Source organism: Aspergillus brasiliensis, assembly GCF_001889945.1.
Source record: "Aspergillus brasiliensis CBS 101740 unplaced genomic scaffold ASPBRscaffold_3, whole genome shotgun sequence".
Taxonomy (NCBI): Eukaryota; Fungi; Ascomycota; class Eurotiomycetes; order Eurotiales; family Aspergillaceae; genus Aspergillus; species Aspergillus brasiliensis.
Window position 1 is genome coordinate 2285760 of NW_027137444.1, and position 19188 is coordinate 2304947.

The following is a 19188-nucleotide window of genomic DNA, read 5'->3' on the forward strand; positions in this document are numbered from 1 at the left end:
TATTTTAATAGGGGTCCCTGCCATTCCTCTTCCGGCTCTTCCTAATATACCGGTTCATAGAAAAATTCTCATCATATAGGTGTCAATTGTGAGGTTGTTGATTGGTTCTTTACCCCTCGGTTTTTTTTGGGATATGGAGCTGTATTAAAGAGACATGGGAGTGAGATTGGTATGCATACCTAAATGATCGTTGGTCGTGTAGAGTGATAGTGTCGAAATATGGCGATATAGTACGCGACTCGAGCATTAGAGTCAAGCTGAGAGAGAGAAAGTAGCTCCAGCTGTGGGAAAGGGAAAGTGGGAGAAATTGAAGAAAATGGGGGGAGGGAGCTTTTTTTCTTCTTCGGCGGAAATGTTGCGCCGGGGAAGCGGGTGAGTCAGGATTTAGTCAGCGGGTGTTAGCCGACTTTCTGTAGCTAGTTACGGAGTATGCAACTAGCATGATCCCAAAAATAAAGATTATTAATATGATATCTGACGGAAGTTTGCCAGTTATACATGGACGGCTATAGGATGGCAAAGTTAGATTCTGTCACTACTTTATGTTTATCTGTTGCTCTAGTCATAATAGAGCTAGAGGAAAGTTACTAACAGTAAGTTTTGTCATGCCGGTGATTAAACAGCTGGACAGGACCTGGTTCGGTGCGACTGGTTGGGCACCATGATGATAGCTATGAACACTCAAGGGCCGTGTGTGAATCTTTTTTCGGGTTGTGGTAAGTGCCAAGCCTAAATATACCGAGTAAGCACCAGATCAGAAAAGCAAACATGGAGCGCGGTGGAATTCTGGGTTGTCATCACTGAAATCAGATTTCCCATTTAAGAGGGATTGGCCTGTCATTGTCTGACATGAGAGTCATATAGTCGCCTATATACGATGCTTTCATAAGTATTAGTCTACCAGTACTAGTAAGTAGTGGGAGTAACAGCTATAGTCAGGCATCAAACCAGCTTCAAGATTGAAGTCTATTCTTATATATGTAAAGTAACATGATAATTTTATATCAGAATCATGTAGACCAATAAGCAAGCAATCTTTGATCATTCATCGCAATCACTGGAATATTTTACAACTGACCTGATAGAACAACCTTGGCTTGGTGTAAGCGTACCTATTTAGTACTACCAATTCCTACGAGGCTGGCACTTCGGAGAGTCGCAGAGATAACTTTGCTCATATGATGTTCTACTTCGACAATTTTGGCCAAAAAACAGCACTCTTCATGTCATGGTTTCGGGCACATGATCCAAAGCAGTTTCTGCAGTGAAAATACACTATATGTTATAACATCCATACCTCGTAATAAGTCATGATCCATGAGTTTCACCGGACGTCAATACAATGAAATCGAACGCCTTTCTTTGCGCCAAAACACCCACGCTCAAAAGATGCTAGGTAAATCATGAAGCGCTCTTCATCAGGCCGCAATTTGAACATGTCCACCACTCGGTTTCCATGAAGGCCCCACAGCTATCACATAGCCATCCGAGAGGACGCTTGTTGGCGTTCCGTTCAAGGGCAGCTAATGATTCAACAGCACGAGTTCGATTCTTGAAGCCGGTGTATCTGTTCGACGGACTTATTGACCGCTTGTTCCTGACCACTGCTGGCTTTGTACGACTTGAATTCCCGCCAGCAGCAGGAGGGCCAGAAACAGATCTTGTCGTTGTTGGCCGTGGACGCTCTGATGCACACGCATCACAGCACAGAAAGTTTGCTGGGTTTTCAAGGGTACAAGTCGGACATGACCATGGCTTGTCATACGAATCATCGTCAGAGACGAGGTCAATAGGATCTGCAGGCTGCGAGGGCCCTCTCGGCCTGCTGTTCTCCGGAACAGGTGGCGGAGACAGTGTTGTCCGCGGACCAGCGGGATGATCATGACTCGGTGGAATGTAGGAAGGACCGTATCTCTCACGCTCTTCCTGTTCAATCAGGTCGATGTACGCTTCCATGATAGCTCGCTCATTAGCATCGTCTTCCTCCGCCTTAGTTCGGAAGCCATTCCTGGAGGCTTCCTCTGCAAGTTCAGCACTGTTGTCAGCGCCTGAGGCACAGCCATTCGTTACTTCTATCCGTCTCTGCGCGGCATCCGCGATGACTCGGCGCATGTCAGTTCCGCGCAGAACAGGTGCGCCACCAAGTCGTCTTCCAGATCCAGCAGATAAAGACCGTCTCTGCTCTGCAGCTGCTCGCGCTACACGGCGTGCCTCATCAACGGGCATTTTTCGCCCCCCTAACCGTCGCCCTTCAGAAAGGAACCCTTCGCCTGTGTAGCCTCTCATGGCGAGCTCTTCGTGCTCGTCACGTAGCTGGTTCCATAATGCATGAAACTGTTGGTTATGTGGTCCATGCACGATATGACATAGCCTAAGCACCATTGTCAACCACCGTTCTACTCTCCGAAAAGAGAAACGGAGGGAAACACGCCATGGGAGAATGAGGCATCAACTTACTCATGAAGCATCGTATCCACCACCTGCTCGATGGGTAAGAACTGGCGCTGATCAGAAGGATACCGCAGCCGTAGACAGATCTTCTGGCCTCCATTGACGTTTAGCCCAAGCAGGTTCCGCTGATGCGGGTAGAATTCACAGAGCGTCCCAACTTTCCAGTCCCGTCGTCGCATGATGGGTTTCACCAGCGAAGCAACCTTTCGGAGAATCAGTAAGGCTTCTGATTCTCGCGGTCGCTGCTTCTCATGCTGGTATTCAAAAATCAGCGGGTCTATTTCGCGCATGGTGGCAAAGATATTAGAGACAAAGTATTTGACCAGACGAAAAAGCTTTGAAGTGATAAAAGATTATATCGATGAAATCCGAGTAAGAATGATTGGATTTGAAAGAACAGCAGCGGAAACAGATCTAGATGCAGATGCTTGCTACCGCCTCCACCAGATGTATTCCACGCCTGGGCTGCGTCAGTGAGCGGAGAACGTGTCCCAACCGGATAGTAACACGCTGGAGTAAATGAAAGACATGACCCAAGCGATGGAAGGAGAATTATGATGATGGTACCCAGGCAAAGAGAATCATTTGGAAAGAAAGAACTGAGTGCCACTTCGATTCGATTGCTAATCCAGGCATCCAGGCATCCAGGAACGGAGTCACGTGCATATATCATTGCCTGAGGCTGTTGTGGCCAATCAGGTGGTTGGCCACTCAACGACTTTTATTTTAATCGAAGCCAAATATGCTCGGATGTTTATTCTTGTTGTTTTGTGATATATGAAACTTAAACAGCGTGGTTAGATGGCACTTGTGCTGGGATGCATTATCATGACTACGCCTAGAGTTGAGGAGCGTCTCTTCCGCTATATATATTCCGCTGGTATGGATTAGAAATGGCTTCGCACAGTAACTGTGATAGAATATCAAATGGAACAACAGAAATGACTTCAAAGAGATGAAATGTAGCTGGGTTGGTACTATATAGGTATACTAAGTATAATGTTCTCACCTCATAGAATGTGAAGGTTGAGTGAGGCTACCTGATAACTCACCCGAAGAGCTCCCGATGTACGGAGTAGTAGTCAGTCTGAGACAATCGAAGAAGTTGCATATAAGGTAGACTTGCAAGTACTCATGAAGTAACAGCTTCTGCTTGAGATGCTGAAGGTATGAAATATATCCTCGGATGGCCTTGAACTATACCCACCAGGTCAACTCCACCGATCAAGTCTCTCATCCGGAACACCACGGTGAGCAGCACCCCCAAGGATATCTATCCAGGAAACCCAGTATGACTGAAGATTCTCCCCAGTGAGCACAATATGATAGGAATAACACCAGCTCCTCTCAAGCACGAGCAAATCCTACCAGAAACCATCACTCAAAGCCGCTCTCCCCAACAACCAGCCAGGCCCACTTTAGCAGTAACACTAAAGTGAACAACAATTCTACAGTCTACTCTTCCAGACATTCAATATAATCTCTCTCTGCCGCTTCTTAGAAGAATATCTGTTTCCTCCTTCTTATCCGCTCTAATCTTTTCTCTTTCTTCTTCTCTGAGCTCATCTCTCTACTTAATCCTCTCTGTCCCTCACGCAAACATACACACAGAGACCTTGAGCTTTCTACCAGCCATCCACTCACAATAAGTTCGACTCTACTCTTAACCAGCATAATGACTCGTTGGACCGACGAGAACAAGGCGACAGTATGTCCAAATCCCCAACCCCCCATCGCACTCCCTACACCCTACACAACAATAACATACCTACATTCATGGAAACACAAACTAACACTCCTCCCCGACCAGCTCCTCCGTCTTCTCTTCGAGACCCAGACCTTCCAGATCGATCTCGACAAGATTGTCGATGCCTGGCGTAAGTATACAACCCACTCCAGACAAAAGTCTCATCACTAACAACTCAACCAATCCTACAGCCGGAGACGACAAACCCACTGGAAAAGCCCTTAGCGAGCAGTTAGGCAAGTACCGCAAGCCTGGTAGCTCCATCTCCTTCAGATACACGAAGGGCAAGCGAGGCGCTCCGGACGGATCGGGATCTTCTGCTCCTAATACTCCGACTCCGAAGAAGGCTCGGAAGAGTGTTGGGAAGGCGGGCAAGGGGAAGGTGGAAATGTTGTCTTCTCCTGTTCCTGTTTCTCAAATTAAGGGTGAAAAGGTGGAAGATGACGATAAGAAGTTCATTGAAGCTTGAGGAGAGGGTTAGACAGATTAGGTGAGGGAAGGAAAGATGGGAGTACCGGCCTACGGGCGGACTGAATGCGGGCTTATGGATTGGTGCATAGGAGCACAGGATTGGTGTTATGATTGGGGTTGAATAGTTAGCATGGAGTTGGGTTGAAGGGGTGCTTAGATTAGGTGGAATGAATTCTGGGGAGTTCGGGCTTCTCTTAGTTATTACTTGAATTGATGTCTATAGCAGGGCTCTACGAGTTGGTCAAGATCGTAGGTCAGGCTTTCAGCGCCCATGTGTCCCAGCCAGTCTACTATAGCTCCTATCCCTCAAGTCGGACCTGTGCTAAGAGGTATACCAGTGAATATATTCTCTATTTTGCGAATCGTCCTCTCGTAGTCCTTCAATGCTGCATTCTCCAGTCGAGCCATTCCTTCCAGTAACCTTCGTCTGTCTTGTAGGGAGTATTGGGCGGGACGCAAGCGAAAGCGCTCGGTTGTCAGTTCATTAGACGATCTGCAATCGCATGGACCGCGAGGCTGGAGAAAATGTGTAGGGACTCCCAAAGATTCGAACTCGGCTGAAGGCTTGCTTTGACACTGGACAGTTTAGGTAGGATAAAGGAAACAGTACCTTTTTTGTGTGATGGCATCTCGACAGAGCAAACAGGATCGAAGTACTATGCAGTGTAGCTTGTAAATATTGTGTATTGAAGTACATGAAACAATTGCAGCTCGTCAAAGACCCCTTGGAATAGACTGTGTCGCTTAATTCGGTAAAATGGCATTGAGGCCTGGAAACATTCTAAATTCATATAAACAGAAACAACGCAAGGAAACAATAATGATGGTAATAAGTATGAGATGCCTGAACCTATGGTTGAAGAAATGTCTGAAGAGAAAATATCTATACTATAATGCATTCTTCGACGTAACAATTAATCAAGGCCCTGGAACCAGGGGTGATGCAATGCATCGGAGGCGCTAATGCGCGCTTCTGGACGTAACTGCAACATGCGCTCCAGGAGGTCAACCCCTACAGGGTCTAATGACGGTATAAATTGTTGCAGACTCTGTGGAGAGGAAGGCGGGAAGTCGTTCCTGTATTCGGGCAACTGACTGACGCCGGGCCAAGTGTCCTCGGTCGGTGTGCCCATGATATGAAAGATCTTCAGCAGCTGTTCTGCATTTGTTGTTCCAGCAAATAATGCAGAACCCGTGTACATCTCGGCCATGATACATCCAACGGACCAGATGTCTATGCTGGTGGTGTACGTACGACTCCCAAGCAGCACATCTGGGGGACGGTACCAAAGAGTGACCACGTCATTCGAGAAGGTGCTGATGGGAATACCGAACGCACGGCCCAGTCCAAAATCGGCAAGTTTCAGCCGTCCATCTTGATTGAGTAGGAGGTTCTCGGGCTTCAGGTCTCGATGTAAGATGCCGTTCTCGTGACAGAAAGAAACACCGCGCAGCAACTGATAGACGAAGGACTTGGCCGTGGCGGTATCAAGTGGGCTGCTCTGAGAGTCAATGTAGCGCTTGAGGTCCTTATCCATGTACTCGAACACCAGCACCAATTTGTCTTCAACGTTTATCACATCGTGTAACGTCAGGATATTTTCATGTGTAAGGCGTCTCAGTAATGAGACTTCCCGGATAGCCGTCGAAGGGGCGCCTTCCTCGGCGTCGAGGTTGATTTCTTTCAAGGCCACTAACTCATTCGTCTCTCGATTGCGTCCTTTGTAAACCTAGATTCGAAGGCAGATACGTTGTCAGAGATGATTGACTGTATCTATCGATCACAAAATCAAGGCATGGCTAAACAAACCGTTGCATATGTTCCCTGGCCCAGCTAACGTGACCATAGTTAGCGACTTGGCCCACCAGAAACCCCCGGTTTCTTTCTTTGATATCTGTCCCCTGAAAAAGGCAGAACAAACCTTCTCCAATTTCTTGAAGGAACCCTGGTGAAAGGATGAAAACATGCTCTGAGGGGTGGCGGCGTAGGTAAAGGGGAAGTCGTGAGACTCAATACTCGAAACGGCACAGATGGCAATTACGTAGACTGACGGATGTGCTATATGGTTGGTTAATCAAAAGAAATTCGAAGATAGCATTGGCAACTTACCAATACGGGTCTTCGGCCCAGCTGGTAAGCAGGGGCTTTACCTTGCTTATATACCGGGGAAGCTCTAGCATGGATGCTAAGGTGGAACGTGTATATTGCCGAATTGGACCATTGGTTCCCACCTAATTCCCCTTTTGACGTGAACTTTTACGTAGCATAAACGTGTCTGTCCGTTCCCCTTCTCTGCTGTTGAGTTGCCCTTGATGCGGGTCAACCAAATGGTTACCTTACGGCACTTTGAAAATCGACAAACTGAGGGGCTTGCATGATCAGGACAACATTGACATCACCAACCCGTACCCCCAACGATCAGCGGCTTATAGCAGGCCAACTATTAAAAGCGGTGGTACTTGGCAGGGCGACTAGATCTGGCTTCCGGTAGGGTACCGAGCTAAGTGTCCAGCACTCAGGAGGGGGCATCTGAGTGCTGCTCTCACGGCCTCACCATACAGACACGCCGTCAGAACACTGTGGGTGATCCCTAGTCTCCGGTTGGCCATTTCAAACTTAAACGCAATTGGTTCGGCCGATGTAGACGGCGGCTAAATTGGCTGAATGACTCGGTTGTGGGTGAGGCGCCCCGCAATGATTCGGGTCAGGAATTGCACATCTTTGGGCAATGATCCACTCCGAAACATCGGTCAACTCCCTCCGGATTGACATTGCGGATGGACTCTAACTAATACCTTAATCTGGAAAACAAAATTAGACTCTCGATTCAACCGATCTGATGAGAAAGTTCTCGAAGGGCTATATGAGAACCTCCCAATGGGAAGGTGTCCCATCTGGAGGATCGGGAAGAGATTTGCGGCAAGCCACAATCTTCCAGGCCAGACTGCTCGATGTCGATGAGATCTCCGACAGTAGATAGCTCTCCTGCAAGCTTCTCCTTAACGAGCAGGGGCAGATCTTCCCGATTGCTGCAAGGCGGAAACGTTCCGAGGTTCCTCGCTTTGCCGAGACCTTCGGCAGAAGCACAGGCATGTTAATGTGGTCGGATTCGATGATGCATGATAGATGATGAATTTCGGGTCGCCTAAGCTGAAGGGGCATTCTTGATCTCTTAATGAGGGGTGTGTACTACAGACTGATTTTGGCTTAGTGTTTATTTGATGATCAGCACTACCTTAGCATGGAGCAGACACGTTCCCCTTGTTGTGATAGCAATAAGGCTGGAAGCATAATATTATGCCATGGACGAGGCAACTGTCATTCAACGCAGACATCGTTTGTATGGTTGACCAGTAATTTGAGACTGATCGTAACTTGCGGTGAAGTATTGACTGAGCGGATCATGCTGGCTGCCTTTGATGACCAAACTGTTAGATCAGGTACAGGAGATTCTAGATTGCCTTGCTTGAATTATGACCGAACAATGCCATTTCTCTGCGATCTACTTTTCAAGGCTGAAAGAGCATAGTCCAAAGCCCGGTGGGCCCCTGCCAATACTTCATGAAAGATGAACGGAACTTTTCTCTTCCGCAAACTTTTTCGTGGCACCTTTGGTGTCTGACACAAATTCTTTCCTCTGTGTTGATTGTCGGTGATAAAGACAGTCGTTTAGGTTCAGGGCATGCAAGGCGCTCCCCTACAGCTGATGGCAATGCTGCAGCGTTTCGCTTGATGGCTGATCACGCATGGAGGCCATGAAGAGTGTGCGACAGATCTAGAGTAGCACCTGACCGGAGCTCCTTTCACAGGTACGAGGAAACAGGACAAAGGTAGGCAGAGCTTATCTCCTACTTCAACCACATAGCTACAACATATACTTCTCAAGCAGCTGCCTTCCAATCGCGCTTGGCAGATCAGAATCACGAATACGCCAAGCCAGTTGAGCTGAACCCAAGACATCTTATGTAATACATGGTTAGCACAAAATGTTGCTTCGAAGGCTCGCTTATTTACGCGGCGAACATGATGGTTGCAGTGATACAGAGGAGCAAATAAATGGGGGTGTCGCATGTTTGACTGCGACAGGTGCACTTAGCCAAACTGATTGACTTAACTTGCTCTATACTGTTATAAGATATACCATATCTTCAACAAGTTGGCTGGATGGTGTAGTTGGTTATCACGTATCGTTAACACCGATAAGGTCCTGGGATCGAGCCCCAGTCTGGTCATACTTTTTTCTACCCCATCATTTTTTGCCTGCTTGACGGGGATACAGATAGGGATGTTAGGCTGAATCAATTGCATCTTCATAATGGATCAATCTCTTTGGCACAATCTACATTGATCGCCACAGAAAGTTTGGAAGCGTGTCTGTGTGTATTGGTATCCTAAACATATTTCTTATAGCATGGTTGGAGACAAAGATTACCACGAAATACAGCCGATAGATCACTCCATTGTATTTTCCAGAGACGTCGATGAGCTTCCTTACTCCATGTGATTCTTTAGTGTTCCCTACATCTCACAAGCAGGTCACTTGTTCCCTGTCATGTGTCCGGACTATTCCAACACGGCGATAAACTAGCACGGATTCAACTTACTTATTATATATGGCTCACTCGGTAGCGAAAAGTGCTGGTAATGTTCATAGGTATATAAATAGTCAAGGGATCTTCCTTGTATACATTTCGCTCCCGACCTTATACCCTCTAAGCCACCCATATCCGTGCTGTTGACCAGGATCTTACGGGTGTTTCATCAAGGAGCCAGTCCTAGCTATGCTAGTAACATACGGCAGGGCGTAGAGTCAGTTTCTCTAGCATGGTAACTCTAACCTGATAGTAATACTAGTGGTTCAATGGTACTATGATTCCAGCCAAAGAGCTTAGCTATCCATTTGTTGTAGACAATAATACATACCCTAGATCAAAGACATATTTGCACGACTGCCGTCGGTGTTCACCTCATAATTATGGAACACCCTTCAATGCATGCCGAAAGCTTCTAATAGACCATATAGACCCATCACATGCTTGTTGTAAACACTGCAGCGCTCAATATCAACCGGCGTACAGCCGTATAGATCCGGGCGCTCCAATAGGGCGGAAAGGCTCATGTGACCCGCCCGCCGATAAGAATCGGATTCTGCATTGCCGGCGAATCTTCATCAACCTCTTTTACTCAGACAGCTCGGATTCCTGAGTGCAGACAACATCATCATGACCAGTGACGACCAGTTCTTCTTCGACTATGTGAGTTGGTAGCATGCGCCCTCTGCTTGCCACCTTTGTACTGACGTTTCCCTATTCTCCAGCTTGCCTCGATACCGCATGACGTAAGGAGATATTCCCTCCAAGTCGCCGAGTCGATCGACCGACAAGTGGACCACGCAGCCAACGCACTCCGCGATACCCTCTCCAGCCAGTCATGGCTACCTACCTCCGTTCGACCTGTATCCCGGAAACGCCCAAGCCCGCCTATACCGCGAGGTGTTGTTGATCGCGTGCACAGCTGGGTTTTGCGCAACCGAGCATGGAGCGCAGCCATCATCGCCTTCTTGGGCACCAGCTGTGTGCTGTACTATGGGAATAAGAAGCTGAATGGGAAGCGACGGAGAGCCAGGCGAGCTGGAAATGGAGCTCGGAAGGAAATAGTGGGTATGGATACCTCCCACTTGTCTTATACATTCCCGCAAACTAATCGATGCGACAGTCGTCGCCGGGTCGCCCCATGAACCGATGACCAGAGCGATCGCCGCCGATTTGGAACGTCGAGGATACATAGTCTACGTGACAGTCACGTCCGCAGAGGAGGAGCATATTGTGCAGTCGGAAAATCGTGCAGATATTAAAGCTCTCTGGCTGGATCTCTCAGCTGTAAGTGCAACCAGTCGCCTCGCAGGAATCTGGCGCGAAGCTGACAATATCGATCTGAACAGACACCTTCCTCGCCATCCGACATCCACCCCTCCTTAAATGAGATTTACTCCCTTATTTCTCGACCTCAGTCGCCCATGGCCGGCGTGCCCCCGCACACCTGCCAACTCAGCGGCCTCATCCTCGTGCCCTCTACAAACTACGCCTCCGGCCCCGTGGCTACAATCCCACCCTCTTCCTGGATCGATACCGTCAACACCCGTCTCCTCTCTCCCATCCTCACAACCCAGATCTTCCTTCCTCTCCTCACCCTCCGCAACACCAACAGCACCATCGTCGTCGCCTACCCGTCCATCTCCTCATCCCTCTCCGCTCCCTTCACCGGTCCCGAAGTCGCCACCACTCGCGCACTGTCAGGGTTCGCAACCTCCCTGCGCAGGGAACTCAGCCTCCTACAACAAAACAACATTGACGTTGTGGAACTCAAGCTCGGTAACATCGACCTGGGTCCGCAGTATCGCAACGCCCAGAGCCACATCACCGGCACGGAAGTCCTCGCCTGGAGTGTGCAACAGCGATCCCTGTACGCCTCGCAGTATCTCAACAGCATCGAACAGCGACCCGCCGCATCTGCCGGGCCCAGCACGATTCGCGGATCGCCGGCCCGGGCTCTACACTACGCTGTCATGGACGCACTGGACCCGCCGTCGAAGGATATCTTCGGCCGAAGGGTGGCTAAGAACCCGGTGATTTATGTTGGTCGGGGGGCACGGTCATACCACTTCATCGGCGAGTGGGTTCCTGCTGGCCTGGTAGGATGGATGCTGGGGTTGCGGACCGGACAGCAAACACCTGGGGAGAATGGAAGTGGAGGGAGTAGCGAGACGAGCTGGGAGAAGGTATAATGGCGCAAGTATATTATTAATGATTGGGGGTTTTTGATACGGAGTACTGCTAAATGATATCATCTCTTCTCTTTTTCTTTTCTAACGCGTCATATTGACATTCCTTGTCAGCACCTTCTTCACAGAAAGTAGTTTGTTATATGAGGGATTTATGAACTACATGTAATTCTTCTGTAGTTATTAGGCATCTGTATCTGTATAAGATGATAGTCACACCCCCGTATTCATTAGTATAATCACCACTGCTCTTCCCCATTGATTCGACTCAACTTTTGGGATATCACATTAACCACATACATCACATCACATTACATCCGCGCACACTCCACACGACTAAGTGCCATCTCCTCCACAAGTAATCCAGCAAACAGACACTTTAGTAAATACCTTATTTCTCCCCCATAATCTCCACCCCAACATCCTCACCACCACCACCCTCCGCCTCTAATGACCCCCCAACACCAGCACCCGCATAATCCCGATCATAAACGGATCTCTTCACCTTGCCCCCCGTCACTCTCCGCCTCAACCAAATAGCGCACCACGAGAACAAAAAGAAAACGAGGATAATCGCCAGAATAGCGAAACAGTAACCCGTCACATGGGCGCTTTTCTCGCCATGTGGACCGGGATCTAAGAAAGAGTACGTGTAGAACCCCTCAGTGTGGTAGGTGAGGTAGGCGAGGGAGACGTAGAGAAGAAGGATGAAGACTAGAACGGGGAAGCTGAGGAATGGGTGTGGGGCTGTGGTTGGGAGGACGATTTCCAATAGAGCGTAGAGGGAGTTGAGGCCGTGTTGGGAAATCTGTATATTATTTAGTTTTTTTTTTAGAATGAGTCTTTTGGGGAATGGGGACAGGGAAAGTAGGAGGAGGAGGAGGAGGTATTACATTCTGCCATCCGCTAAATGTCACGGTGTACCAAGGTCCCGAGTAGAGGATTCCCCAGAAGACGACGGTCACGAGGAATGGGTAGGTAGTGACGGTGGCGTAGAAGAGACCGTGAAGGGCGCGAAGAGCGCGAGGCCAGCGGTCGAAGAGGACTGAGTGGCCCTTCAATGCATAGCAGGCTGTGTGGATGGAGGCGAAGAGCATGTAGAATCCTAGTCCCCAGTAGGTGAGCCAGGTGAAGTAGCTGAAGCTCTCGCCGATTTCTGCGCGATCGCCATGAGTGCCGCTCCAGCCCCAGATGAAGAAGATGCTGGTGAAGATGTAGAGGGAGATGGTGCCGCGGAGAATGGCGTAGGGCAGGGGAGGGAGAAGCCAGGAGGTTTCGTAGACGTGGGCACGGTCGACAGAGGGATCGACGTGGAGGAGGTCGTAGAGGGAGCGATTTCTCAATCGGTTCAGCATTTTGATGGGCTCCACGCTCTTGGGCTTGGCTGTCGCGGTGTCGCGTGCGTGTATATAGTATAACTAGTTAGGGCTGTGTGCTCAGTTGTCTCATGGGGTGGTGATAGACATGGGGATTTGCTCGATATGGAGGGCTGAACAAAGCGCAAGGGACGGGCGACCAGAGATGTTTTACAAAGAGATTGGTGGAAGGTTCGTCCTTTGTCCCTGTCAAAATTCACACGTCCCCTCCCCCTTCACATTAACATTCTTCTCCTGAACGACTGATCATCTCGACTTGATTAGACTCAATGCTGCTAACGCCTAAGCTTCTGCGGAGCGTGGCCGAGTTACTCATTTAGTCGGCCTGGCGTGCGTCATGATTGGACACGACGAAGTATGGTCGTCTCCGCTGCTCCTCCGTACCTCAATTAGCTCACAATAGGGAGAGTGGTCTGTGAGGTTGAAGAGATTTTTTTTTCTTATTCAATTTATATTAGTTATTCCCCTTCCCACGGAATCCGTTTTATGTCACTGCAGTGGATGGAGACATTCCAACGGCTGTCGGGTTCCCTTGCGCTATTTGCCAGCCACTGAATGTCAGGAACAAGATTGGCTGCAGGATAGGAACATCCCTGTTCATTATCTCTCCTGCTAAGCAAGCAGTCGATCTTATGATAAGATCGGGCGGGGCTTCCTGCCGACATTCACAGATTGCTCAATAGTAAGCAGGTGTGATACCAGGCGCGAACCCGTAAGGTTCAATATGGACTCAAATGAGTGTCAACCTTGGGTAGGGCCTGACAAGAGCTATATGTGTACCTCAGGCAGCCGATATTATTACTATTGATAATGGACGACTAGACTAGATGGACTTGTGGAAAAGTTTAAGAGGAAGCTGGTCGGAGGCCCAGCGGTAGAATTTCCCGATGCTCCAGCGTCTTAATTGTCGCACCAATCATCACTGGCAAGCGATCCTTTTAGACTGTTTGGCGTTCCCGCAACGTTGTGCCTGATTCCGGACCAGCTGACAAAAGGAGCACCTGCCCCGGGGCCAATTGTTGGGTCCTTACGGAGGGGACACGAAGAAAAGCATCACCAAGACATCAAACACCATCGTCATCGAATGATTAATCCTCATCCTTGGCGATGATGTGGGATGGCTAAGACTCCCTTTGATTCAGGCGTTAATGCTGAGGACGCGCATCCCTCACGATGCCGCTCATTTCAGCCAAGTGAACTAGCTAGTACGGAATAGATACTAGACTCAATCAAAAGCATAGTCTCTACTAAAAGAGGTCCAAGGGATAGAAATGCAGTCAGATGAGACATTTGTTCCAGATGGTAGTCATCTTTTGCGTCAGACTGGTTCTCTGGATTTCTCACGAGAGATGAAGATGATGGAAAAGAGGTGGAAAGCATCTACCCAAAATCTTAGACAAGATCTGCCTCCTTGCACCATAGAGACCGGCTGGCTAGTCAACGGGCGACTATCGCAATAATAACACTAGCCGGGAGACGAAACGAACGGTCGTTGGAGCAACAAATGGTACCTGGAAGGGAAGAACCCATGGTACGCGATGAACGAATCAGCAGCGGTGCTCCAAGGTTGGGATACGAAAATTTGCAGGGGGAAAAGAAGCGAATATAAATAGCATCGCAGAGCCACGGTGCGGTTCAGACTCCACTGTCGACTCAGGCTGAACCACTAACACGACACCAATCGAGCGACGCCATTTACGGAATAGACAGACAGACTCATGATGTGTCGACTGTCGAGAATGCTATTTGCCTTCTAGAAGCTGGTCATCCCCCGACGGACAGGCTTTCCCCGTGCTCGATAGTAAACTCTCTTTTGTACCTTTGGAGAGTCCGGGCATCAATAATGCTTCGATAAAGCAAACAATAGTAATGCAAGCCCCTGACTTCGCCCCGGTAAAATAAAAACCAAAAAAGGTGGTGTAATGGAGGTATGGTACAGATCCGCCTGCAGTTGGGTGGAGGCCAAGACCGAGGAACTGTCAGCTGTCCGGTATGGGTATGTAACGGGGGGAACGGCAACCCCTGAAAGAATGGGCCTGTGGGCAGCAGCAGCAGGGGCGATTGGGGCGACACTGCCTGGCACCCGTCGGTAATGGCGTTACCGTTCTTTTCTTCCCCTCCGCGTGGAGACGCCCAGAACGACGGTCCTTGTTTGGGGATCGTCAGGGCGTAAAGTAAAGTAAAGTAACGAAACCTCCTGCCTCGAACCTGATCAAATGGCCAAAACGTCCTTCACACGCTCGTCCAGTTTCGCTCGCTTCAATCTGCCTCCTTCTTGGTCCCTTTTTCCCTTCTCTTTCCCACCACATACCCCCCCGCCTCTCTCCCTCTCCCCTCTCTCCCTCCGCAATGCCTGTTCATGGTCTCTTTGTGTGACGACTCTTGGACTGTCAACTCGTTGATTGTTCAACCGCCTATCACTCCCTACTACGCATATAGCGGTGGTAGTGATTAGTAGTGAGTGTTATCCGCCGGGGAAAACCATCATCACACCAACAACCCACACCAATTGGGCGCCTGTTCCCCCCTCCGGCTCTTCTACAGCCTCACACATCCACATACATCTATCTACCATCTACTGTTCGGAGCTGTTCGTTCGCTTCTTTTCTCTTCTCTAACCCTCCTGCTTATCTTCTTTCCCGGGGCTGTCATTCCTTTTGTGTCTTCCGCCCCCTCCTTTTGTCCGCACCTGTCAGCTGTGTGGTGCTTCGGAGACTGTTCTTTTGCGCGCCTTCGGCTTACCAGTGTGGGTGTGTGTAGAGAGCATCAAGCGCTGCCAACTCCCCCCCCCCCCCCCATTCCAAACTCCGTCATCCCACATTCTTCATGCAACGCGATTGCACCATCGAACCCCTCGCCCGTCCATAGTGGTTTAATGATCTAATCAATTAGACCCGACCTTACGTGCGGTTCCTGTCTTGACTCCCAGAAACGAGATCGAACATCTCTCTATCCTTTGAAGACAAATCGTCGAACACCTGAATAGAAACCATGGCCTCCCGGCCCAAATTTGAACACCGCTCTCCCTCCCACGATGTCCTTCGCAGCGGGGCTCCGTCTCCACGCATTGAGCACTATGATGGTGAAATCCCTCCTGCGCTCTCCCCGCTCGATGCCTTCGCCGCCCAAGGTCGGCTTTTGGCTCGTCAACTGGAGGAATCGGCGCGGAGGAACCGGCGCATGAGCAGACTGCCTCCGTCCAGCGTCGCTCGTTCTCTCTCGCAACCTCGCCCCGGCTATTTTCGATCCCCATCGTCGAGCGATTCTTCCACCAGCGCAAGAGGTCACGGTAGACGCAATGAGCTGTCAAGACAACCTACGCAGAAACTAAGCCCCGAGGTGGAGGAACCCAAATTTCGCCCGCAGTCGGAACATCCTCGTCTGAGTGCGGTGTCGCACCTGGCCAGCGAAGTGGGAGATTACCTCGAGGAGGACGAAGATACGACACCGAAAAAGGAGCCGAGCATAAACGCCCTTGACCTGCCACGCGCCGTATCACCCGAGGATGCCATGTCCTCACACAGCGCACCCGAAGCTCCGCCGGAGGGCCCTCCTCGGTTTTATGCAGTCTCCCCCACTGGCCTTACTCCGGGTGGTCCGCCTCCTTCGCTGGGCGTCTCGATGGTGGCACCCTCTCGGACCTCTTCGACTGATTCTGTCTCTCGCTTGAACATTCCTCCACGAGGCCTAGCACCCCCGGGATCGCCACTGTCTAGGCCATCGAGTAGTTCTCGAGCAGGACAGCCTGAGAGTTCCGACGACGACTACAGCAGCTCGAATGCTGGATCGACGTTCTCAAAGCCCCGAAAGATGTCCGCCAGCAGTGCCGTATCACTGCCATACTCTTCGATGTCCTCGTCCGTGACTCGCTCGCACCCCCGGTCGCCGTCCATGAGCTCCGAAACTTCAAACGCGGGTAATTACCTTCAACGGCCCTATAACTTCTCGCGTCCCTTGAGTCGGTCTAGCACGAGTCTCTCTGCCCCTGGTCCCAGGTGCTCGCCAGAACCGCCGGCTGCTAATTCGCAAGGCGCCCTCAATCGTGGACACAAGCCTAGTCCCATCATGGTACCATCGCCATCAGACATGCCCATCAATCCCAACGAAGACCCGTCCTCTGCTGTTTCTCACTACACCTATGCCAAGTACTCGCTGCCTCGGGGACGTGCGGTTTCGAGGGATTCGGTGGTCTTCTCCGGCCTCCAAACGCCTCATTTTGAGTGGCAGGAGCCGCTGTTTGAGAGCCCAACTCGGCACAGCACGGCGGGACCCCCCCAGTGCGCAAGGACGCCGTCACCCTCCCCCTCCCACCAGGGTTCTTTCACCTCGAGGACGCGCTCGATGTATGAGTCTCCCGCTTCCGCTCGTCAGTTGTTGACTCCAGAGCCCCCTCTGCCTCAACAAACTCCGCCGTCTCCAGAAGTCAGACCATCTTCAGCGGTCCCTCCCGTTCCCGAGCCTGAGACTGAGACTGAGCCTGAGCCTGAGCCATCTCATGCGGAGCCCGCGCCTACCGAGCCCGCGCCTCCCGAGGTTGCTCCCAGCGAACATACTCATACGGAACAACGGGAAGCAGAGGCTCCGAAGGTAGATCATACCGATGCCACTTCCTCTGCAGGTTCTGAATCCACTGTTCGGCCGCAAACCGCCCGGACAAACACGACATCATCGGCCGTGATTACTGCAGATGAGCATGTGACTAAGGGTATCGAATGCCACGAGAAAGGATCTTTGAATGAATCGACGTATCACCTGCGCATTGCGGCCAAGCAGAACCATCCGACCGGAATGTTACTTTACGCATTGGCTTGTCGACATGGCTGGGGTATGCGACCGAATCAACGGGAGGGTGTGCAGTGGTTGCGCAAGGCGGTGGATTCCGTTGGTATCGAATTGATGGACGATTCGAACCCGACCATTCCCGCTCGCGCTAAGGAGCTACAGAAGGCTTATCGGGCGCAGTTTGCCTTGAGTATCTACGAACTCGGAGTGAGCCATCTGAACGGATGGGGTATCGAGCAGGACAAGTCCCTAGCCCTGCGTTGCTTCGAGATCGCGGGCCAATGGGGCGACGGCGATGCCCTAGCGGAGGCCGGCTTCTGCTACGCCGAAGGAATTGGATGCAAGAAGGACCTGAAGAAAGCGGCGAAATTCTACCGGCAGGCGGAAGCGAAGGGCATCAGTATGGTTGGGAACAGTTGGTAAGTTGCTCCACCGGCTCGGCTATGGTTGGGGTGGGTCTAACCCAGCTTTGATAGGATCTACAAGGACAAGTACATGGACGAAGAGTCCAGCTCGAACTCGCGTGGTCGGGGCCAGCCTGGCAGCACTCCTGAGAAGAAACAACGCAGCAAATCCCGAACCCGCAGCCTTTTCCACCGCAAGAAGTCGGTTGCAGCTGAAGCATAGGCGGGTGTGCAGTGCCCTCGTGGTCGACCCGAGGGCTTGTTTGCACCCTTGATCTTGTCAGCAAAAAGAAGAGCAGAAGGCTTGTTCTACATTGGGTCTTGGCATGATTTCCCATTGATATATCGCTGTCCTTCCTCAACCATTCAGTATCTCTGGTCGGCATCAGCACGCATCGTTTGCTGCCGGATGAGGAAGAAACCCTCTATTCTACTTCGTTTCAATCGTTTGGACCCATTTGTGGGTTGCCACTATTCCCTTTTCTTTGCTTTTTCCCCTTCTCATTTCGCGCTATTTATTTGCACCTTTCCTTTTTCTCCTTGAGCAGGCCTTGCTAGTTGCTCCACATCTTGGACACCGGATCAAGTGGCTCTCGCTTGACTACTCGTTCCAATTTGCAAGCAGCGATATTCGTTTCTTGGATACCCATCATTTTCTCATCACTGTGTGATATTTCTTTTCTTCTCTTCTCGAATTCAACACTATTTCCCCCTTCCCTTCGTTTTGTGGATCTTCCCTTCATAACCATTTTCATTTCTCCACTTCTTCCTCTTTTTCCTTCTTTTCCGTGGACACTTGTCCATGTTCAATCGTTGGGACCTTTTCCATTCCCTTTTTCTTTTTTTGACTCCTGTAATACCATTCTTTCTATTTCTTGTTAGAGATAGCTGTGTATTTGTGTGTCGACCGAGATCATACCTGATGATACTCACGAGGAATTGCTACATAATCGGATATTCATCCATCAACTGATGGATCGAGTTTTGGATATGCTTTTGGATACCTTGGCCAGTGAGAAGTTAGTAGTGATTGCCGATCCAGCGTGATCAATTATTAAACCGATGCCCCCAGTGGCGACGAACCCCCGGGGGGAGAGGAGAGACAAAGAGAATTACCCGCAATGTAGTGTCCAGCTAGGGAAGAATAGCTGTTTTGGCTCTTGGTGCCATGGTGG

The 19188-nt window shown here is 50.2% G+C and overlaps 6 protein-coding genes and 1 non-coding gene across 7 annotated transcripts; 4 read left to right on the plus strand and 3 right to left on the minus strand.

The window, feature by feature from the left end:
- Nucleotides 1-1157: 1157 nt before the first annotated feature.
- ASPBRDRAFT_40169 (metalloendopeptidase WSS1) lies at nt 1158-3027 on the minus strand. The gene is made up of 2 exons (XM_067624292.1): nt 2458-3027; nt 1158-2371 (listed from the first exon to the last, which is right to left on the minus strand). Exons 1-2 carry the CDS (start codon nt 2739-2741, stop codon nt 1402-1404), a joined length of 1254 nt encoding a protein of 417 aa, XP_067482180.1. The 5' UTR covers nt 2742-3027; the 3' UTR covers nt 1158-1401.
- Nucleotides 3028-4126: 1099 nt separating this feature from the next.
- ASPBRDRAFT_27926 (uncharacterized protein) lies at nt 4127-4667 on the plus strand (the record flags this gene model as incomplete). Its single annotated transcript, XM_067622447.1, has 3 exons — nt 4127-4159; nt 4262-4328; nt 4390-4667. 3 exons carry the CDS (start codon nt 4127-4129, stop codon nt 4665-4667), a joined length of 378 nt encoding a protein of 125 aa, XP_067482181.1.
- Nucleotides 4668-5336: 669 nt separating this feature from the next.
- On the minus strand, nt 5337-7108 carry ASPBRDRAFT_467183 (uncharacterized protein). The gene is made up of 4 exons (XM_067625695.1): nt 6780-7108; nt 6592-6728; nt 6480-6503; nt 5337-6399 (listed from the first exon to the last, which is right to left on the minus strand). The coding sequence occupies exons 2-4, from the start codon at nt 6634-6636 to the stop codon at nt 5584-5586; spliced, it is 885 nt and encodes a 294-aa protein (XP_067482182.1). The 5' UTR covers nt 6637-6728; nt 6780-7108; the 3' UTR covers nt 5337-5583.
- Nucleotides 7109-8828: 1720 nt separating this feature from the next.
- Nucleotides 8829-8902, plus strand: ASPBRDRAFT_t71. Its single transcript has one exon. It is a non-coding gene; the product is annotated as a tRNA-Val (tRNA).
- Nucleotides 8903-9853: 951 nt separating this feature from the next.
- ASPBRDRAFT_172404 (DUF1776 domain-containing protein) lies at nt 9854-11864 on the plus strand. Its single transcript, XM_067619727.1, has 4 exons — nt 9854-9925; nt 9988-10330; nt 10386-10549; nt 10612-11864. The coding sequence occupies exons 1-4, from the start codon at nt 9893-9895 to the stop codon at nt 11452-11454; spliced, it is 1383 nt and encodes a 460-aa protein (XP_067482183.1). The 5' UTR covers nt 9854-9892; the 3' UTR covers nt 11455-11864.
- On the minus strand, nt 11843-12806 carry ASPBRDRAFT_193624 (uncharacterized protein; the record flags this gene model as incomplete). The annotated part of the gene is made up of 2 exons (XM_067620647.1): nt 11843-12259; nt 12345-12806. 2 exons carry the CDS (start codon nt 12804-12806, stop codon nt 11843-11845), a joined length of 879 nt encoding a protein of 292 aa, XP_067482184.1.
- A 3012-nt stretch (nt 12807-15818) lies between these two features.
- ASPBRDRAFT_193625 (uncharacterized protein) lies at nt 15819-18236 on the plus strand (the record flags this gene model as incomplete). The annotated part of the gene is made up of 2 exons (XM_067620648.1): nt 15819-18028; nt 18086-18236. 2 exons carry the CDS (start codon nt 15819-15821, stop codon nt 18234-18236), a joined length of 2361 nt encoding a protein of 786 aa, XP_067482185.1.
- Between the last annotated feature and the right edge of the window lie 952 nt (nt 18237-19188).

Excerpts from the sequence above, each read along its gene's own strand:
- ASPBRDRAFT_467183 (XM_067625695.1), bottom strand. The coding sequence starts at position 6,636 with ATGTTTTCATCCTTTCACCAGGGTTCCTTCAAGAAATTGGAGAAG. Across the intron at positions 6,504-6,591 it reads CCTTCAAGAAATTGGAGAAG|CTGGGCCAGGGAACATATGC; the intron begins GTTTGTTCTGCC and ends TGGTCACGTTAG. Across the intron at positions 6,400-6,479 it reads GCCAGGGAACATATGCAACG|GTTTACAAAGGACGCAATCG; the intron begins GTTTGTTTAGCC and ends CTTCGAATCTAG.
- ASPBRDRAFT_172404 (XM_067619727.1), top strand. The coding sequence starts at position 9,893 with ATGACCAGTGACGACCAGTTCTTCTTCGACTAT. Across the intron at positions 10,331-10,385 it reads AGCTCGGAAGGAAATAGTGG|TCGTCGCCGGGTCGCCCCAT; the intron begins GTATGGATACCT and ends TCGATGCGACAG. Across the intron at positions 10,550-10,611 it reads TCTGGCTGGATCTCTCAGCT|ACACCTTCCTCGCCATCCGA; the intron begins GTAAGTGCAACC and ends CGATCTGAACAG.
- ASPBRDRAFT_40169 (XM_067624292.1), bottom strand. The coding sequence starts at position 2,741 with ATGCGCGAAATAGACCCGCTGATTTTTGAATACCAGCATGAGAAGCAG. Across the intron at positions 2,372-2,457 it reads GTGGATACGATGCTTCATGA|GCTATGTCATATCGTGCATG; the intron begins GTAAGTTGATGC and ends AATGGTGCTTAG.